Source organism: Microchirus variegatus (assembly GCF_963457635.1).
Source record: "Microchirus variegatus genome assembly, chromosome: 21".
Lineage (NCBI taxonomy): Eukaryota > Metazoa > Chordata > Actinopteri > Pleuronectiformes > Soleidae > Microchirus > Microchirus variegatus.
The window spans coordinates 15483673-15501881 of record NC_139822.1 but is presented as its reverse complement, the minus strand read 5'-3'; the positions used below and the strand labels follow the sequence as shown (position 1 = coordinate 15501881).

Genomic DNA, 18209 nt, shown 5'->3' with positions numbered 1-18209 from the left:
GAACATCATATAAAACTGCTAGCTTTGCTAGCTTGTGTCGTCATTATTTCTCTGAGGGAGTTCAAATAAGGTCGTACCTATGTTCCCCAAAAAGGTCCTATGTGACCGGGGAACATAGGACACTTTTTCAAAAAAAAGGTCCCATGTTTCCCGGGTCCTTTTGGGTGATAGGGGCTAACATAGGACCCTTTTTCTCAAAAAAAAAAAAAGGTGCCATGTTCCCCGGTCACATACAAAGCGGGAAACATAGGTACGGCCCTGTTCAAATGATTCAAAACTGCTAGCTTTGCTAGCTTGTGACATCATTACTTCTCTGAGGGAGTTCAAATGAGGTCGTAACTATGTTCCCCAAAAAGGTCCTATGTTCCCCACTTTGTATGTGACGGGGGAACATAGGACACTTTTTCAAAAAAAGGTCCCATGTTCACCAGGTCCTTTTGGGCGATGGCGGAGAACATAGGACCCTTTTTTCTAAAAAAAACGTCCTATGTTACCCGTTTTTCCCAAAAAAGGTCATATATTTCCCACTTTGAATCTGACCAGGGAACATAGGACCCTTTTTCTGAAAAAAAAAGGTCCCATGTTCCCCAGTCACATACAAAGCGGGGAACATAAGACCCGGGGAACATAGTTACGGCCCTGTTCAGATGATTCAAAACTGCTAGCTTTGCTAGCTTGTGACGACATTACTTCTCCGAGAGAGTTCAAATGATTCAAACTCGCGCACTTTCGTGCACGAAACACACACATTAGCTCAATAAAACAACGTTTATGGATTTGCAATATACACGACGGACATACAGACAAGTTGAGACAAAAGTATAAAGCTTTTTTTTTTTTTTATCTTCTTTTTTTTCTGTAATAAACAAAGATGAATTAGAATTAGAGTAAATCTCACGTGGTCATCGCAAACACCCCGTTTTCTTTCCCTTTATGAATAGAAACCTGGCCAGCCAGGAATTCACCTCACAAGCCACCTCGCACTTATTCAGTCAGACAAAACATCCTTTTTTTCCCCCCTTAAAATAATAGCTAGCGCTAACTGATCCATTTCACGAAATGATCTCGACTCCTTGTTTTACCGTACGTAACGTCTTTCAAGCAGGACAGCGTCACGTCTTTGTAACACTGATTTAAATACTGCTCTGCTATTCAGTCGCAAACACCGGAGAGTAATGCATTAGCTAGTAGCTAGCATTAGCCGTGTTAAAATTAGAAATCTGAGACCTTTCACTATTTTGCAGCACAAAAATATCCTTAACAATTACATAGTATATCCTTGCAAGATGATGAATGAGTGGTTTTATTACAGTTTAAATAAATGGTCCTTGTTTAAAATAACACCTTTTAGTTATTTTGGTGTCAGTCTAGAGTTCTGTGTGACACCAGGTTTTGCTCAAAGCATTTCGCTTTTTCCTTTTAACACGGGCTGGGTATCAGACAATGAATACTTTTGTGGTATTGTCTGGGTGTTGGACTTTTCCCCGATTCCCTCAATATCAAATTTTGGCACTTACAGAGTTAATCTCATTAGCACCAGAGATCTAACAGTGCTCATGATTGGCTGTCTTGACTTGACTTGACTTGACTTGACTGGGTCAGCTAAAACTGCAGAATTTCACCATAATATATAAAGATTTTTTTTGTTTCCTAAAATTGGAATAAAAAAAAAGTATAGTTCATCAATATCATATTTGTTTAAGCAGCAACATGGGCTGTTTATATTAAAATAAAAGTGGTATATAAATAAACTTTTTTAATCAATACCCAGCCCAACTTATAACTCATAAAACTCTATTTTACTAACCGATCCAGGTGGTTTTTGGTGTCACATGTTAAGTAAGGGAATCTGCCAGATCATTATAGTGGACGTGGTGTCCTCGTGACGCGACTGTTTGGTCTTTTTGTTGACCCTGCGATGGCCCAGACCTCCCGACACCACCAGCAACGAGCTGACGTCCACTTTGCTCGAGCGGCGGCCCCTCTGCTGGTGGGCCGGGTCGTGCAGCACGTCGTAGAGCGCCCCGTCCTCCGGCCCGTGCTCCAGGGAGCCCTGGGACGGCGCTAAAGAGCCGCAGGACGACGAGGAGACAGAGTCTTGGAGGGCCATGGTGGTGCAGCCCGCCTCCCCTAACCACACGCCTCGCCCCTGAGGAGGAGATGGGGCTGAATCTGAGGGCGGCGGCGGCGGCTGCGCGTTCTCCCCATCGTCTGCCTCTGCGGGCTGGACTGAGGTGGCCGCAGTGGAGGACGATGGACCAGAGGAGCGGTTACACACTGCTGCAGCGACAGTGAGGAACTTGACCGGTCCATTGTGAGCGTGTAAGGAGACCATTCCCCGACCTGACAACACACACAAAAACATCATTTTAAATGTCTGAGTTGTTTTTATATATTTTAATTTACTCTCGCTAAACTATTGAGCGTGACCATAAAATATGTCTTTGTCCCTGCTACTGTGCAACTTAAATCTTCTTTAATTTCAGCTTACACTGTACAAGCTAATTTGGCTACATAAAGCTAAAGCAGGCACTATATAGTCCGATCATAGAGCCATGAGTTTCCTCTCCTTCTGTGTCCTCATCTTGCAGGTTGCAGGATCCAGATCCAGTTTTGAGGCAATTACTTTACCTTTGTCCCCCATTTTCCTTTCACCACAACCGGTCGAGGCAGATGGCCGCACACCTTTGAGTCTGGTTTAGATTAGCTACCAGGCAACGACAAACAATACTATCAAGGCAAAAATACTTGACAGGATAAACTGTCCATCTTACAGAGATAACTGGAGGTAAGCTAACCTAGCTTTGCTGCTGTAAGGTCCATAACTTCCTTGTTGTTAAGTTGCTACCAGCCATAAACTGCACTTTCTGTATTAGGACACGTAGGGGAATGAAATCGTGGTTTTCTTTCATGTCAGAAATTCACCCACCCTGTGGTCTGATGGCCGTTCAAAATGAGGTCAACAACGGGGGCCGTTACCTGTCACTTTGGGGATCCCCTGCAGTCTGGGTACAGAGAGACCCACAGTCACCCCCAGGTTGGTCCCTACCAGGAGAAGACCATGACAGACCAGCAGACTGCTCACAGACACTCTCTGGTTCCCTACACATGGAAAACAAAACACAACATGTTACATTTCTTCAAGTAAATTCAACATTTATTTTGTTTTGGCATAAAATCTCCTTCACCCAGCGTGATTTATGGTGTCTGATGTGAACTGTTCGTACTCACACAGGTGCACTCGGAAAATCAGAGACGCTCATCGCTAATGGGCCACTTCACTGGGCTTGAATACAGTGAAGTGTGTGGGAGGGAGCAGATGTATATCTTTTCTTTAAAAAAAAAAAATAAAAAAAAATAGCAGGGGCATTTCTGCAGCGATGATGCTCAACTGTTATTTGTCTCCAGGGCAACGTAGAGGAGGAGAGCGTGGATAAAAGCAGTGTCTGAACACAAATACAAACAGCTCACCACGGTGCGCTTAGAGCCAAACAAACAAACACAAAAGTCTTATGTAAGCGAATGTTGTAATCAAGCAAAGGGTCTCTGCCTCTATTCAGGAACCTTATGGCTGCTACAAAAGAACAAATCGGCGGTGACCTTTTCCTCTTCCCTCCCGGTTAGAGAATGCTTCTTCAAGACTTTAAAAGCAGCTATTGTGAAGTTGAAAGCACCTTTAAGGCAATAAAATCAGCCTCACTTGTTGACTGTCTGTGTTGGGTGACTTATTATATGGAATTTGGAACCAGACACAGGAGGGTTTTGTCAGGAATAAACCACGCGAAGAGACGGACGGTATCTCGTCAGACGTTTTCATCGTCTTCTTTTCGATTATATTTAGGAATCTGGCATTTGGCAAAAACAGCGCTCCGAGCGCTGCTATGTGGGAGGCGAGACTGTCATGAGTCATTACTGCTGTAACAGCTTGACTTGAATTTCCTCCCTAAAAGTAATCCTCTCGGGCTTAAGGGAAAAATTACTGCCAGCCTCTCCAGCATTGACCCCATCCCCCCCTTCACTGGATTTGACCTCTTGCTTGGGACACACACACACACACATACCATACTGCCACACTTCCAGGAATCCTGCCAGGCAGGTACAGTGGAAGACGAGGCTCCGCGTCTTTTGCCTTGCCCACATGTGCTTCGAATGAGGAGCCGGCGTTACACAGCGCAGCACTCGCTCAACTTCCTCCTTTCATAATATTTGGAGTTCCCCACCCAGAGGGTGAAGTAAAATAAACCTGGCGTGAGCATCAACACGACCCGACTCTGGCCCTGATCCTGCATCGCGGCGACACTTTGATCTGCACTTATTCCTGACAACCGCCAGCAGGAGGGCGGAGCAAGATCCCATACGTTACAATAATACACTATTATTATTATTATTATTATCCTTTTGCTATAGCTGGAAGTTATTAGAACCTCTTTCTATATCACTTTTATTGCTAAGTTCCACCGTTTTTCCACGTAAATCTGAAGCTCTGGCTCAGTTTGCCGCACGTCAACAAGCTCACGCTGACAACGATAACACGCTGACGTTTTGGCTGACACACTGTTGACTCTGCTCTCTCTTATTTCATTGCCATCAAAGGGTCGTAAATCAATAATATATTCCAGGGAGGAAAAAAATTCATGCCTGTAATAAATTACACGGGAAGCTATCGATAAAAAAAAAATCTGCCGAGACAGAACTGAAAGGAGATCGTCAATCAACGCAAGTATGGTTCATCGTCTGGATGTCTGCGTTCATTTTTCTGACAACTGTACCTTAGACATTGTTGAAATGAAGTATTTAAGTACGGCTGACGTTGCTAACCGTAGTTCCAAGCTGTTAAAAATAAGGAAATACATGTTTATTGCGTTGAAACCATTGTTTGAATGAGTTCACGCAATGCTAATTAAGGCTATCAGCTGCACACAATTCTGTTTTTCCTTCTTCAACACAAAGAAGCGTCCACAAAAAGTTTCAAAGAATGAATTCTACGGCTCAAAAACCCCGGTCTATAAGCAGGTTGAAGGGACGAATGCTTCCTGTGATGCCAGTGTATACACACAAACACTCCCACAGTCAGGTCTGATAGTATTGCTTGATTTTTAGAAGTCATGTTGTTACATTGTTTCAGAGGCAGAAAAGTAACTTGTTCAAAGAATATGTTGAGATTCAAAGATCAAGGTTTATTACTCAGGTCCAGGAACTGCCACAAAGTACAGTTTAAAAAAAAAAAAATTAGTTGTAAAAGTTAATTTTAAATCAAATTTCTGTTATTATTGAATAGCTGGAGTTCAGCCACAGTGCGCCGCCTCGTCGAGTCAGCGCTCGCATCACTCAGGAACAAGTGAATTACTCTGTATGTGTCCTGTATATCAGGAAATGAAAAACAAAAACTGAAGGTGTTGTTTACCGACTCGCAGTGATGTTTGTCCGCGCGTCGCTGCCTTTTTAGGTCACGGCGCAGCAGACTACTCGACCTCTGAGACATCATCACAGCACTGTCTGCTTCGATTAATATAGTCACTACATTTATTACATTTTAACCTGCTTTACACCAATAAATGTCCTTTATTATGAGCATTTTTTACAACTACATTATGGCTTTTTGTGTAGATTCTTTGCCCTGCTTTACCCTGAGACTCAGTGGCCACGCCCCGGTGCTTAAAATAAATCCGTGATCCAGTATAGTTAATCTCTATTCGTCTGGCTCTGAGGAAGATATACAGATTCAGATTCGGCAGCCACTGATACCACTGAATTACTCTAAAATATGAACCGTACAGGATCATAAGAAACACTGTGTTAATGACGCCTATTAACCCGCTGTGATCTCAGTGATGGATAAGGAAACTACGGTCTACAGCAGAGGAGAGTTAGCAGAAATTGCTCCAACATGCTTGAACATGAGACGCTTAACTCCACCTGCATTTACACACTGAACCATTCATGAGAGGCGTTCGCTCTGAAGACAACGCCCCGTGTTCCTTTTTTCTCTCATGTGGAGATACACAGTCTCTGGACAGGCCACAATTGCATTAGGCTCGGTAATGTAATATTAACTTCAGAAATAATGTGGACTTCCTGGGAGGATCCAGTCTGAAATAATGTCATTTCATAGCCGTTTTTCACATGACCGTTAGCTCCAGCTTGTGTCTCGGTGAACAATTGCAGAATTTGTGCAAAAACAGCACATTTCCTGACACTCAGGTGAATATAAGGTGGATATAATGCAGAACTACAACAGCAATAGAACCTTTTTTGATTTGAATTCTGACTGACAGACTGGAGATCAGTGCAGTTATCAGAGGAAGTGAGCTCTTAATAGGGAGGCCCAGCGGATGAAAGCTTTCATGTGCGGTAGTCTGTCCCAGAACCGGCTTCCTCTGCGGTCGCATGTATCTTATTAGGCGATATATACGCAGCGAGGTCCCAAAGCAGACCGTGCTTTATCGTTCACATCTGTTGTCCGATAGAGAGGCCTTTCCTGAAATTCTAAACACGACTTGTTTTTCCCCGCCATATCAAGAAGAGAATCCCAGATAAATCCAGAAGCAGTGGTTGCTTGCATTTTTTAGACTGTGAATGCAGAGCAGAAATGTGTTCTCTCTACAGTCAGAAACATGACGGTGCACAAACCACGTTAATCACTGTGCCAACGTGAACAATGTAGCCATGGATACGAAAGGCTATGTGCAAACGGTTCTTTGTTGCAGTTTGCATTTAACCCTTTAACAACTTCTAACATTTTGAGCTATATATTCCTAATGCCTGTCTAAATCTGAATATACCACTGCCTGATGGCAATAACAAGGGACTATACACAACTAGTCTAGCTGCAAATGTCTGGTTGTTGATGTACATACGTGTATAGAGGCCCATTTCCAGTGTTCTAATGGTACATTGTGTTTGCTAATAGGGTTAGAAGGCTATTGCATGATTAGAAAACCCTTGAAAACCCTTTTGCAATGATGTTAGCACAGCTGAAAACACTTTTACTGGTTCTTGGATGAAAAGCAAAGTTTGTTTTCAAGAGTTTTCAACTCTTTTGATGAATAAAAGTGTGAGTTTTTAATGGAAAATACCAAAAAAAGTGTATAAGTGACACCAATCTTTTGAACGAGTATATACATGCATTGCATTCTACACCAATTACAGACCTGCTAATGACGCTATAGATGAAGCAACTGCAGGCCAAACATTAACTGGACTGCATATTTTGAGCAAGTGCAAGAAGGGAAAAACATTCACATAAAATGTTAAGTCAACACTAAAGAACTGTCCTGGACAAATACCAACCCACAGCTGTGGGCATTACTCAGCAATGAAGAAAACGGCACAGATCCAGACTTCATACAACACACGTAACCATGTGTTTTTAGGTCAAGCTGACGTAACACAACAGGGTCAAGATCCCAAAGTTACTCCGATGACTTCACTCCAGGACGCCCTGAACGTCCTCAGCGACAATGCTTAGCAGGAAACGGTTCCCGTTTCACCTCCCACTATACACAATATCATCCACTGCCACAGAAACAAAACCACAATCGAAGCTTTAAGGACAGCAGCAGGAACCGAAACCACTATGATGCAATTACAATCGGTCGTGTATGGTTTGTACTTCGTAAAACAAACATTTGCTCTGCAGAACGAAACTCTACTGGGATGAAATGATGAGCAATGTGTGATTTTGGCTCGGCCTCTGACACCGCTGTGCATTTACAAGCTGCTAATGACAGGTTTATAGCTGCAGCGGTGAGGTGAGATAGTGGAATGATGAAATTAAACTGCCTTTCAACACAGGTAAAAAAATAAATAAATAAAAAACTCCTCTGTGATTATCAGAATTACTGCACTTGAAAAAACCCAACAATCTTCATGAACCGCCTGCACTGTTTTAACCTCTTATATTTGACAGGTTCAGTCTAACTAAATGAGGTTAAAATTAGGTACTTGTGAGTGGAGAAGGTGTTGTTTATATCTTTTATGATCATTATCTTTGCGTAACACTAACAAGCTCTTGTTTCCCGTGGCTGAGGACTAAACCTGTGCTTTTTTTTCCAACGTGGTGTCCTCTTGTTATATACTTGTGTTCAACTTTTCCTTCCAAAGCTCACGAAGTTGAACTTTAATTGTTATTATTAAATGCAAGACTTATGAATAGCGACTTAATGAGAGGTTTTCATATCGAGTGTTTAGAAGAGGACAAGAGCGTGACAGAGCTGCCATAACAACAGCTGCGTGGATGAGCACCTACACTGATGTCAGCTAATTACCGACAGGCACCGAGTAAGACGGCATTCTTGAAACATGAGCTCATGGGACGTGCAGCCGCAAAAACACAAGGTGGCTACAGGACTACACTGGAAGAAGACGCGCGGCGGTTCACTAGGCGATGACAGAAGATCACATATCAAAAAAAGGAGAACGCCGTTTTTTTGCTTTGTTGATCTTTCGTCCAACAAGTTTTGACACTCGAGAGCGTCAAAGAGAACCGAGAGTAGCGGCGGTGCGTAAAATGGTAAAAGGAAATGAGACCACAGAAACACAATGACTGTATTTTCAAACCGCAAGGCTGAACGCAGACCGAGGACTGACACAAGGTGAGAGAAATGCTTCGATAGCAACAGACGGTGTGGAATAAACCATAACGTCAAAGCATCAACGGGTAGATCTTGATAGGTCAGAACAAGGCAACCAGCTCCATCTTTCTGCATGGAGTTTCAGGCTTTCTATGGAGATTTGGTAAATTGGACACTCAGAGACACACAGAGAATTTATATGTGGTCCTGTGATAGACTGGAGAACTGTCCAGGGTGTGGCCCCCACCTATCGCCCTATGTCAACCCCCCCACGACCCTCATGTGGAGGATAAAGTGGTAGAAGATGATGGTGATTGGATGCAGTTAAGTAGAGTTATTTGGAAATGTAGGCTGACTAAAATAGTCTTTGATTTGGAATATTGGAACTATGAACTTCTAACTGAACCATACCCACGTTTTATTACTTAATAATTATTACTTATGTCTTACCCGGCAGTATGTTGTGGACAGGCGTCGCGATGTTAATGTCCTGCAGATGCTCCAGCGTCTCGGTGTGGAAAAGGCGAAGCGTGGAACCGGAGCTGAAGGCGATCCAAATGCCCACGCCGGCCACCACCATGTGGGACACCACCATGCCCTCTTCCTGGTGAACCTCCAGCTGCCTCTGTGTAAGGAAGGGTGAAAATACAGTTAGCCTGAGGGAGGATGTCTGTTTGCAACAACCTACTATACATTTGTATACAGAGAGAATTCATTATTTAGTTTAACTTAGAATACTTGGAAACGTGTACAGCATGTTATCGTTCTCAAGTGTGTGCATGGAAACCAATAAAAGTAGGACCTTTTTCCATCACCACCACTTGTTACATAATAGTGGAGTTATGTTTGGATAAGGAGAGTCCATTCATGTGTCTCAGTGCACAGCTCTGATCAAATGTGGCAACGTAGGAGCAGGAAACGTAGACGCCGTGTCTTGTACTTTTCAGTGTAAACCCTTATTATATATATATATATATAACTGCTACATGTTTATCTCTTAGTCACCACCATGGACAAACCTGTGAGAGAGTGAGTGAGTCAGGCAGGTGGTCCAACTTAATGAGCTTAATGAGGCTAAACAGATTATGAGTGAGTGCATGCCACAGGAACGTTACTATTCCTGGACCCAGGGCAGGTGCTTCCATTCCCCTGAACCAGGCCAGAACACACACATTAGGAATGAAATTCATACACAAGGATACAGAAAAAGGAAACACTGAGAGGAAAAGTTGCCCGTACTGAATTGTGTAAAAGGGCTTTTGTCCATTGGCACATTTTGCATAGAATATGTTGCTGAAAGACGGATTTTCCTGGTTAAATTAAATAGAAACACTGAATCTTTCTATGATATCGCATCTCCTCACTAAAATACTGAATACATTACTTTGGTGTCGAGCCACAGGTTTTCCCACCGTCTAGACAAACTCATATACATATCTCCTGTGTGATTTACACAGGGAGCCGGGGACAGATGCACACAGATAAGAGGAACATGGTCGTTTATAGCATTTTTACAGCACTTGGCAGCGCTCGGCTTTATACCTCCACAGAATGTGTGTGGGAGCTGACGATGAAGACCTGGCCGCCCGACGAAGCCCAGAGGTGCTCCTCCACCGCCAGCATGGTCTTTACTGGGAGGACGCCGAGCTTCAGCACCTCGGGTTTGTCGCAGTTCCACAAACCGTCTGTGAAAAACAAGGGAGACGATGTTGAGTGATTGGAAATGAATTGTGAATTGTTCACGCCACAGGAAATAATCAAGTGTAAGAGTCCCTCTGTCTTTATGGACGACGTCTGTAAAGTTCATTTATGCATTTATAACGCCGCTAATGGCGCTGGAGTGGCCATTGATGGGTTTCGCAGCCTTCGCTATGAATATAGATGGGCTGCGTGCGAGGCTTTAGTCAGAACGGAACCCACACACACCTCCTACACACTCTGTTCTACTCGACGGTGCCAGCTCGGCCGCAAAGAAACACACACGACACGGTGCGTCTTCATACAAAATATCAGCAGCACCGTTACATTCCTGCCACTGTGTGTGTGTGTGTGTGTTTCGATTTCAGTCAGAGAGTAAACATTAAGTTTGTACAACAGTTAAACAGCCTCTCTTTTTGTGTCAAAAAACGAACTTCATTTCCTCCAGATACCACATTCCCTGAGCTAATCTAGCCCAGGAAGGGAATGAGGCCTGACCAGGAACTGTTTGTTTAAGAGAAGGCACAAAGGCGGCTATTGAAGGAAACCACGCAGAGAGAGAGAAAGAGAGGTACAGTAATGACGGGGGAAGAAAAAGAGTATAGAAGCTGGGTGGGATTAGCATTCAAGCAACGCCATTTGTATTGTTTTAATAATCATACTGTACAGGTGAATGCACATGAGAGAGAGAGAGAAAAAAGCCAGGATTGCCAAACTAGACTTATGTAAGTTGTCAGCCCACATACTGTACAGTATCTCATTTTTTAACTGAGGCATTCCTGTTGTCAGCTGCAGCAAACTTGTGTGGGTGTTTCAGAGGAGCACATGTAGTAAACCAACTAATAAAAGCTCATAAAAAGGAGCCCATCATTTATTCCTAGAAGGGCTGCAAATATCAATTACTTGCACACGGGTTTTCAAGGATTTTCTAATCGTCCAATAGTCTTCTAACGCGATTAGCAAACACAATGTACCATTAGAACACTGGAAATGGGCCTCTATACACCTATGTACATATTCCATTAAAAACCAGACATTTGCAGCTAGAATAGTCGTTTAGAGTATAGAGTGTATTTCTGATTCATTTAATGTTATATTCATGGACATTTTCGAAGTGACCCAAAGGCGTGATGCAGAACAGAGCAGAGTTTATGCTCCGAGTGTCTGTCCGTGACATGCGACCTTTGCCAAATCGCCGCCTGCCTCTCGCATCGTCTCTCACACGGTCACAGAGGACATAGCATGAAACGCCAAGCGTGACAGAACAAGAATGAGTTGCCGGCAGCAGAGGAGCGATTCACATGCAACACCAACAATAACTCACAGCGCAGAAAGTTTAAAGGACATCAGTCGATCATTCTCCCTGGTGATGCTGGCGTTCTTTCTCTACAATGTAAAAAAACGGTCTGTGGGTGTGCTTTATGATGCTAATGCTAAACTGTGACAACTGTAGAGCAGCATGACAGTACGACAGGCATGCAAGGCACACTTTCTCTGCCAAAACTGTGCCGGATGAGTCATGAATTTAAGGATCAAACATCACGTCCGAGTGACGGAACACTTCATGTGGTGGAGATTATACAAATCGAGGGTTTCGGGGGGGGGGGGGCAGGATTAATTTACTACTACATACTAGTGGTGAGAGTCACTCCGAAGATTGAAAGTGGCATATACTCTACCACTGAGAACAAGACGTGCATCCAAACAAGGTGTAATGAGCGTTCAACAGAACATTCCTGAACTGTTGCCCATACTTCAGGTTTCTTCCAGGGAGGGAGGAGTTTTCCTACCGTCTTTCTGTCCTCGGGGCCATTATTTATATTAGACCGTTTCACTCTCTCTCTTAAAAAATATGAACTCATTTTTCCCCACAAGACACAATGTGACAAGGAGACGAATCACACAAAGACCTAATAAGAAATGGAAACAAAAATCGAAGATGTGAACGTCTTTCCTCTGCTAAGTCTGTGCCTCACAGGGAGGGAGGGAGGGGGAAAAAACGCTAAATAGGTCACTACTAAGATTGGCTTCTCCGAGACGACAGAGCAAATGGAAACAGGACGTCGACACACATCGGAGGACACCTCTGAACGCACTGAACCTCTGACTTAGGGCCCTGTCATGCCTTCCACGTCCACACAGACGTCCGCTAGCACTGCTAGCGCAACACCTTTCAGTCCAGTTGTTCAAAAGAGACAACAAAGACAATGGTGACCATGGTTGTGCTTGAGGTCATATGAGGAAGAGCTATGCTAACCACACATGTATGACTGAAATCAATTGTCAATTATGTCTAGAAGTTATGAAATTCAGACGCAAGAACAGACTAAACAAAACGTAAACGTCAGCCCTCACACTCAAACAAATTGAATTAACCCAACGACTACATTCACTCCTCGTACAATAGTAGCAATTTGAGCTTGTAACCGCCCTAATTATAGCAGTTTAAGAGAATCAACAAACCCTATGAAAGCAGAATTCAGACGACAGTGTCTCAAATTCAAGTCCACCGCCCTGTAGGTAATTAGACAGACACACAAACACACACCTTGTGATCTGGAGTACACGGCCACAGAGCCGCTGACCAGGCCGGCGTACAGACAGGGCTTCTTATAGACCAGGCTGGTGACAGTGGACTTGTCCGGTGTGAAGAAATGCTGCAGACGTACTTTCTTGAAGCGCTGGCTGCTTTTATACACGATGATGCTGCACGGATGGGGAAAAAGCATTATCGTTAAAGAATGCGACTTTAACATACATGTTTATCATAAATAACTGTGTACATAATTTACATGGTACATATGTTCTGCACACACTAATATTTTCCACAAGTCCAAATGCTGCCAATCGTTTAGGTAAAAATCCAAGATATAATACAAACACATAATGACTGTCTGTCATTCTGTCCATAAACATCTATTCTGTCTTGAAAAGCAAGATATAAATACTGGAGGTATTACATAACTTATTAAATAACTAAATGCACATGTTTGTGAATTAGAATATTGTGATTTTGGTTGTTATTGATTAATTGTGCAGACCTAACGCATATACCGGTAGTTAAAAATCAATGCAGATACCAGGGCTTATATTGGTCGGTTTGGCTCTGACCTGGTTCATGCACTATAAATGTGCATGTTGGGTTTTGTTCACTTGCTAGTGGACATAGAAGTGATACTACTAAATTCAAAATGTCATTATGACCCATTTAAGTGAGTGTATCTGATCAATATGATTGAGCTTTCCCTTGTTCTTTGTTGTTGGGGGACCAGACATTTACCATTTTTACAAGAATCATTTCAAGACAATCCATTGTGTCAGGTTAGTGCTGGAAACAGGAGGGTTATAAGCATGTGTACCTTCCATCCTCCATGCCCAGACAGACACTGGGAGTGTCGCTGGCCTTTGCAGGGGCAGGGACATTGTTGTTTTCAGGAACCTTCTCGCCGTTTTCCTGCGGTTGCTCAGCTGGGACGAAGGTCATGCACAGGATCCGGGACTCCACGTTGAAACACTCGGTCACTTTAGGGCTGGAGTTCTGCATGGCCACGATAGCGATCTGGCCCATCTGATTGGTGCAACTTGCAACCTGGTCCAAAAATGACACGTTCCTTATATAATGCATGAAATAAACACATAGGACTCTCCTAAGGGTGGTTCAATGACAAAGAAAAATATTTAATTATATTTAAAATAACTTATATCATATAACAATTTAAAAAATCTCCCCTTGGGGTTTAACGTAATTCGGCAACGTCTATCACCTCTCCATAAAAATAACCAGCTGAAGATGTGTTTATGTCTTTAACAGATGTGAGGTTTTCCCTAATGGACGAAAAACTTAAAAAATACTAAAGTCATAACTATTCCACTCTCTCACGGGCACATTGGACACATTAATAAATAAACAGCATAAACGTGCCATCTGCTCCGCTAACCCATTTTTTTAAGGAAAACATAAAAAGTGAAGGCTTAATGATAGCCAAGTGTTAAATAGTAACAGCGTTGGCTGCTGACTATACGCGACTACAAAAACCATAGCAGTGAACACTTGTTAATGCCACTCAACGCAGTTTTAAAAAGACTCAGATTTCAAAGTTGAGGCCCAGTTATGTACAGATTTAGCTCTACCTCTGAGTGGAAAAGACCCACATTACTGTCGGCGGCCACTAGAAACCATGGGAAAAGGTTGGTTTTTGTTAGTTCTGGGCACGTTGAAGCACGACGGGTTTCCGTGACGACTGACAGGAAAAAGACGAGCGTGACGTCATGTTTACGCGACTCCGGATTGTTAAAATGAGTCTCTAAAGTAACGCAAAATTTTAAAAACAGAGGCACACATACGCAGTACACAGGTACGTTGGTTATTTGTAGCGCTGCTCTCGACTGTAGGCACGCTAATGGCGCTAAAGGAGCTAATGCAGCTAACGCAGCTAACGGAGCTAACTGGTAAACGGTGCCTGGACTCGCATGTAAACATGACGTCACACACGTCTATTTTTAGGTTAACGTGCATTAACCTAGTGCCCAGCACTAGTTTTTGTTCACATATTTAAATAAGATTTTATATTATTAATAAATAAAAAAAATGAAAAAAAACTTACCCAGACACATCCATGGCCCACAATGGGAGTGTCTGCCGTGCTCTCAGTGTTGACATGAGGCTCTGGGTTATGAACGGCACACTCCACCTGACACAGAGTGGGAGGAAAGCAGGCAGGGTGAGGAAAGAGAAAGTCAAACCTCCACAACAGGTGTTACAGGTGTCAAGATTTATTTATGTTTACATTATTTACGACTGAATGACTCTTATTTTCAGTTTCAGTGGTGACATTTACCTCAAAGGCAAATACCATACCATATGAATCAAAATCTGATGGCCAGTACGGGGATCGAACCCGCGACCTTGGCGTTATTAGCACCACACTCTAACCAACTGAGCTAACCGGCCCATGTGCACTGGGAAAAATATTCTGAAAAAGTGCAGACGTATACTAACAAATGTGATTAATCCACATAGTCAGATATACAAGACATGTAACCACAGGTGTAAATAAACAAATTAATGATTGCTGAATTCCATTTAGCTTCCTCATTTTAAGGGTACGTGCTTGCTGATTCACCGTCACATTGTCCTGAAGGAAGCCAATCAATACGTTAGCATAACATTACAGAAAAACTGACTATTCTGATTAAAACTGTACGAAATCCAGTTTCTGAGAGTTGGACTAACACACACACACAGAGAGAATGCAATTGGGAAGTGGAGCTACTACTGTATGTACACAATTAGATCAGTGGGACCAGAGTTGGATTCAAGCTGACCTGGGTGCTCTGCAGAATTACTACACTGGCCTCAGCTGGAGCTTTCCAGTGTCATGTTCTAAATCTAAATAAAATCACTGATCAAAAACTACTTTCAGATGAGATGCAATAAAAAAAAGTCTCACCTTGAACTCCTGCAGTTTCGACATGACCACAGGCATCTGTCGCAGCAGGAGAGGGTGCTTCTGCTTCTTGATCTGATTCCCATCGTCTTCTGCAAAGAACCAGCCCTGTAGGTTGTCCTCTTCTAAAGTGTGAAACACACACAAGCACTTTAGTGTTAATTAATTCAGGAATGTTTTTTAAATGGCATTTATTTGTTGTTTGCAGCAGATTTTAATGTCTTATTTGTTTCATAATATCCGGTGACACTGTGTACTGTACGTTCACACAATTAAGTTTTGAAAAATAACCGTGTAACTGAGGCAGTAGAGGAGTATAATACGGTACCTAGAGCCAGTTTAGCCATCTGCAAGTTACTGATCCATGACTGTTTGATTGCTGGGCTCAGAGTGTTGAACACAGCACTGAAGTAAGTGGCTTTACCCGACCTGGCAACAGAGAGGACGACAAAAACAAACAAAACAAATTCATATTCAAGCAAATACAAGTAAATTAAAAACACGAACAAAGCACCAGGTGTTCAGTGCTTACCTGAACCTTAAAACACCTAAGCCTCCAAATGTTAGACTTTTAGACTTATTTCAACCACAAAAGGGCCAGAAAATGCCCTTTTTCCTGAATAACTTTCAATATTTGGCAGTTATTTACAATTTACTGCATGTTAAAATGGTGCATTAACAATTTAAAATGGAGAAAAACAAATAGTTTTATTTGAAAAAAAAAAACATACTTGGTTGAGTTTTTGTCCAAAAACAGACGAAAAAAATGGAAACTATGTATTTTTGTGAAATTACCGTAATAACCACACGTTGGCTTTGACGTGCAACTTCTCAGCTTTCGGTGTTAAAGGGTTAAAAGACGATAAGAGAAAACTTTGAAAGAAGATAAGTTGAAAGTTAATATTTAACGGTAGTAAGGCGGCTTGCAGAGTAAGTTAATTAACCAGACACCATTTAACGTTCTTTAGCGCCATGCATCGGTGATGTACCGAATAATTTACGATATATCAAAACTTAAGACACCCAGAGGCCCTGAACGCTGCATATCGAGGGTTCTGTTTGGCCTAAACTGCAGTAAAGGGAGGCAAAAAGTCAATTCAGTGCCGACTGAGTAGACAGACTGTGACAGAAACACGATACGAGTCGACGTCAATTGCTGCAGCTATGGTGCAGACACTCAATGTGTGTGTGTTTTTATTGTATAAGTGTGTGTGTGTGTGTGTACTGAGGGATCAGGAGGGAGGGGGAATAATGGAGGCACAGCTGTGTTTCTAAACATACCCGTGGATAATCTCGTCGGGCTAAATGCAGCAGGAGTGAGGGATGGAGTGAGGATGGGAAATGTGACAAAGCCAAAACAAAGTTTTCGTCCATGTGACGCCATGTGCAATGTTATAAGAGTGTGAGTAACTATGTGTCACACCGCCGGTGCTTGTGTCCAGCAACGGCAGCTGCAGCGCTGGGTAGAGTTTGAGTGTGGATTCTGAGAGGATGGGAGGAGGAAGCAGGGTAAAATGGAATAAAGACAAACCTTGGACAAACAAAAAGAGGGTTGGGGCAAGGACTAAGACGAGAAACTGTGTTAATGCCGTATAAGAGGTAGTAAATGTGTGTTAAAAAAACAAAAAATACAGACTTGTCTTGTTTGCCAGGCAGCTGGAGCTGGATCCGACACCGGTCTGCCGCCCTGATTTCTTCCTCCTTCTTCAGGATCAGCCTCTGAAGACCTGAAACCCAGTCCTGGGCCACTGTGGGGTTCACATTCTGAGGACATCGGAGAGTGATGGAGAAAACAGAGAGAGAGGAAAGGGATTCAATTGACAATAAAATGAAAACCACATGAGATGATGATACTGTAAGCAGCGCTGCGTTTTAAGCTGTAGTAAGCAGGAAGGAAGGCGAGGGAGACGCTTGATTGTCGAGTCTTGTGTTCCCTGACAGAGTGACCAACGCAGCACAAAAAAAACACACTCTCAAACACTCTTGCTGTGCTCTGCAAACAAAACATCCAACACAGCAGTTCAGGCAGGCAAGTGTGTGTGTGTTTCTGTGTGTGTGTGTGTGTGTGTGTGGCCACATGACATGACATTCAAGATTTTAGGAGACTTCAAATTACCCATGTTTTTAAACACCACAGCTTAAAAAGAGCTGCCCTGCCCTCAGAGACATGTTAGGAGTAAAACAATGGATGTCTGTATGAATTGTTTTGGAGTAAAAAAAAAGTTGTTTGTTTCTTCTTAAACTGGTTCTTTTTGTGTATAATGACTCCAAAGAGCAGTTGTACCATACCTGGTAGTTTCCTTTGAGGCTGCTGATCATGCTGGAGATCTGCTTGACCAGGCTGAGGTCGTGGATGAGGTTCTGCAGATCTTGGTACAACTGACCCGGGCCCATGTACAATTTGTCTACACAGAAACACACACACACACACACATAAAATGATTACTTATACGACCTATATGAAAGACAAGTGTTATAATAGAGAGCTGAT

At 42.8% G+C, this 18209-nt stretch overlaps 1 protein-coding gene across 1 annotated transcript in view; it reads right to left on the bottom strand.

Moving 5' to 3' along the window:
• Positions 1-793: 793 nt before the first annotated feature.
• The window catches only part of arhgef10 (Rho guanine nucleotide exchange factor (GEF) 10), a 40088-nt gene continuing 22672 nt past the window's right edge, over positions 794-18209 (bottom strand). Inside the window, exons 19-29 of the mRNA XM_083907492.1 lie at positions 18008-18123; positions 17355-17482; positions 16047-16147; positions 15722-15843; positions 14876-14962; positions 13631-13860; positions 12820-12977; positions 10116-10258; positions 9024-9198; positions 2980-3102; positions 794-2343 (exon numbers count right to left, since the gene is read on the bottom strand). Of these exons, the coding sequence (XP_083763618.1) occupies positions 1829-2343; positions 2980-3102; positions 9024-9198; positions 10116-10258; positions 12820-12977; positions 13631-13860; positions 14876-14962; positions 15722-15843; positions 16047-16147; positions 17355-17482; positions 18008-18123 (1898 nt within the window). The 3' untranslated portion in view covers positions 794-1828. The remainder of the gene's footprint in view (positions 2344-2979; positions 3103-9023; positions 9199-10115; positions 10259-12819; positions 12978-13630; positions 13861-14875; positions 14963-15721; positions 15844-16046; positions 16148-17354; positions 17483-18007; positions 18124-18209) is intronic.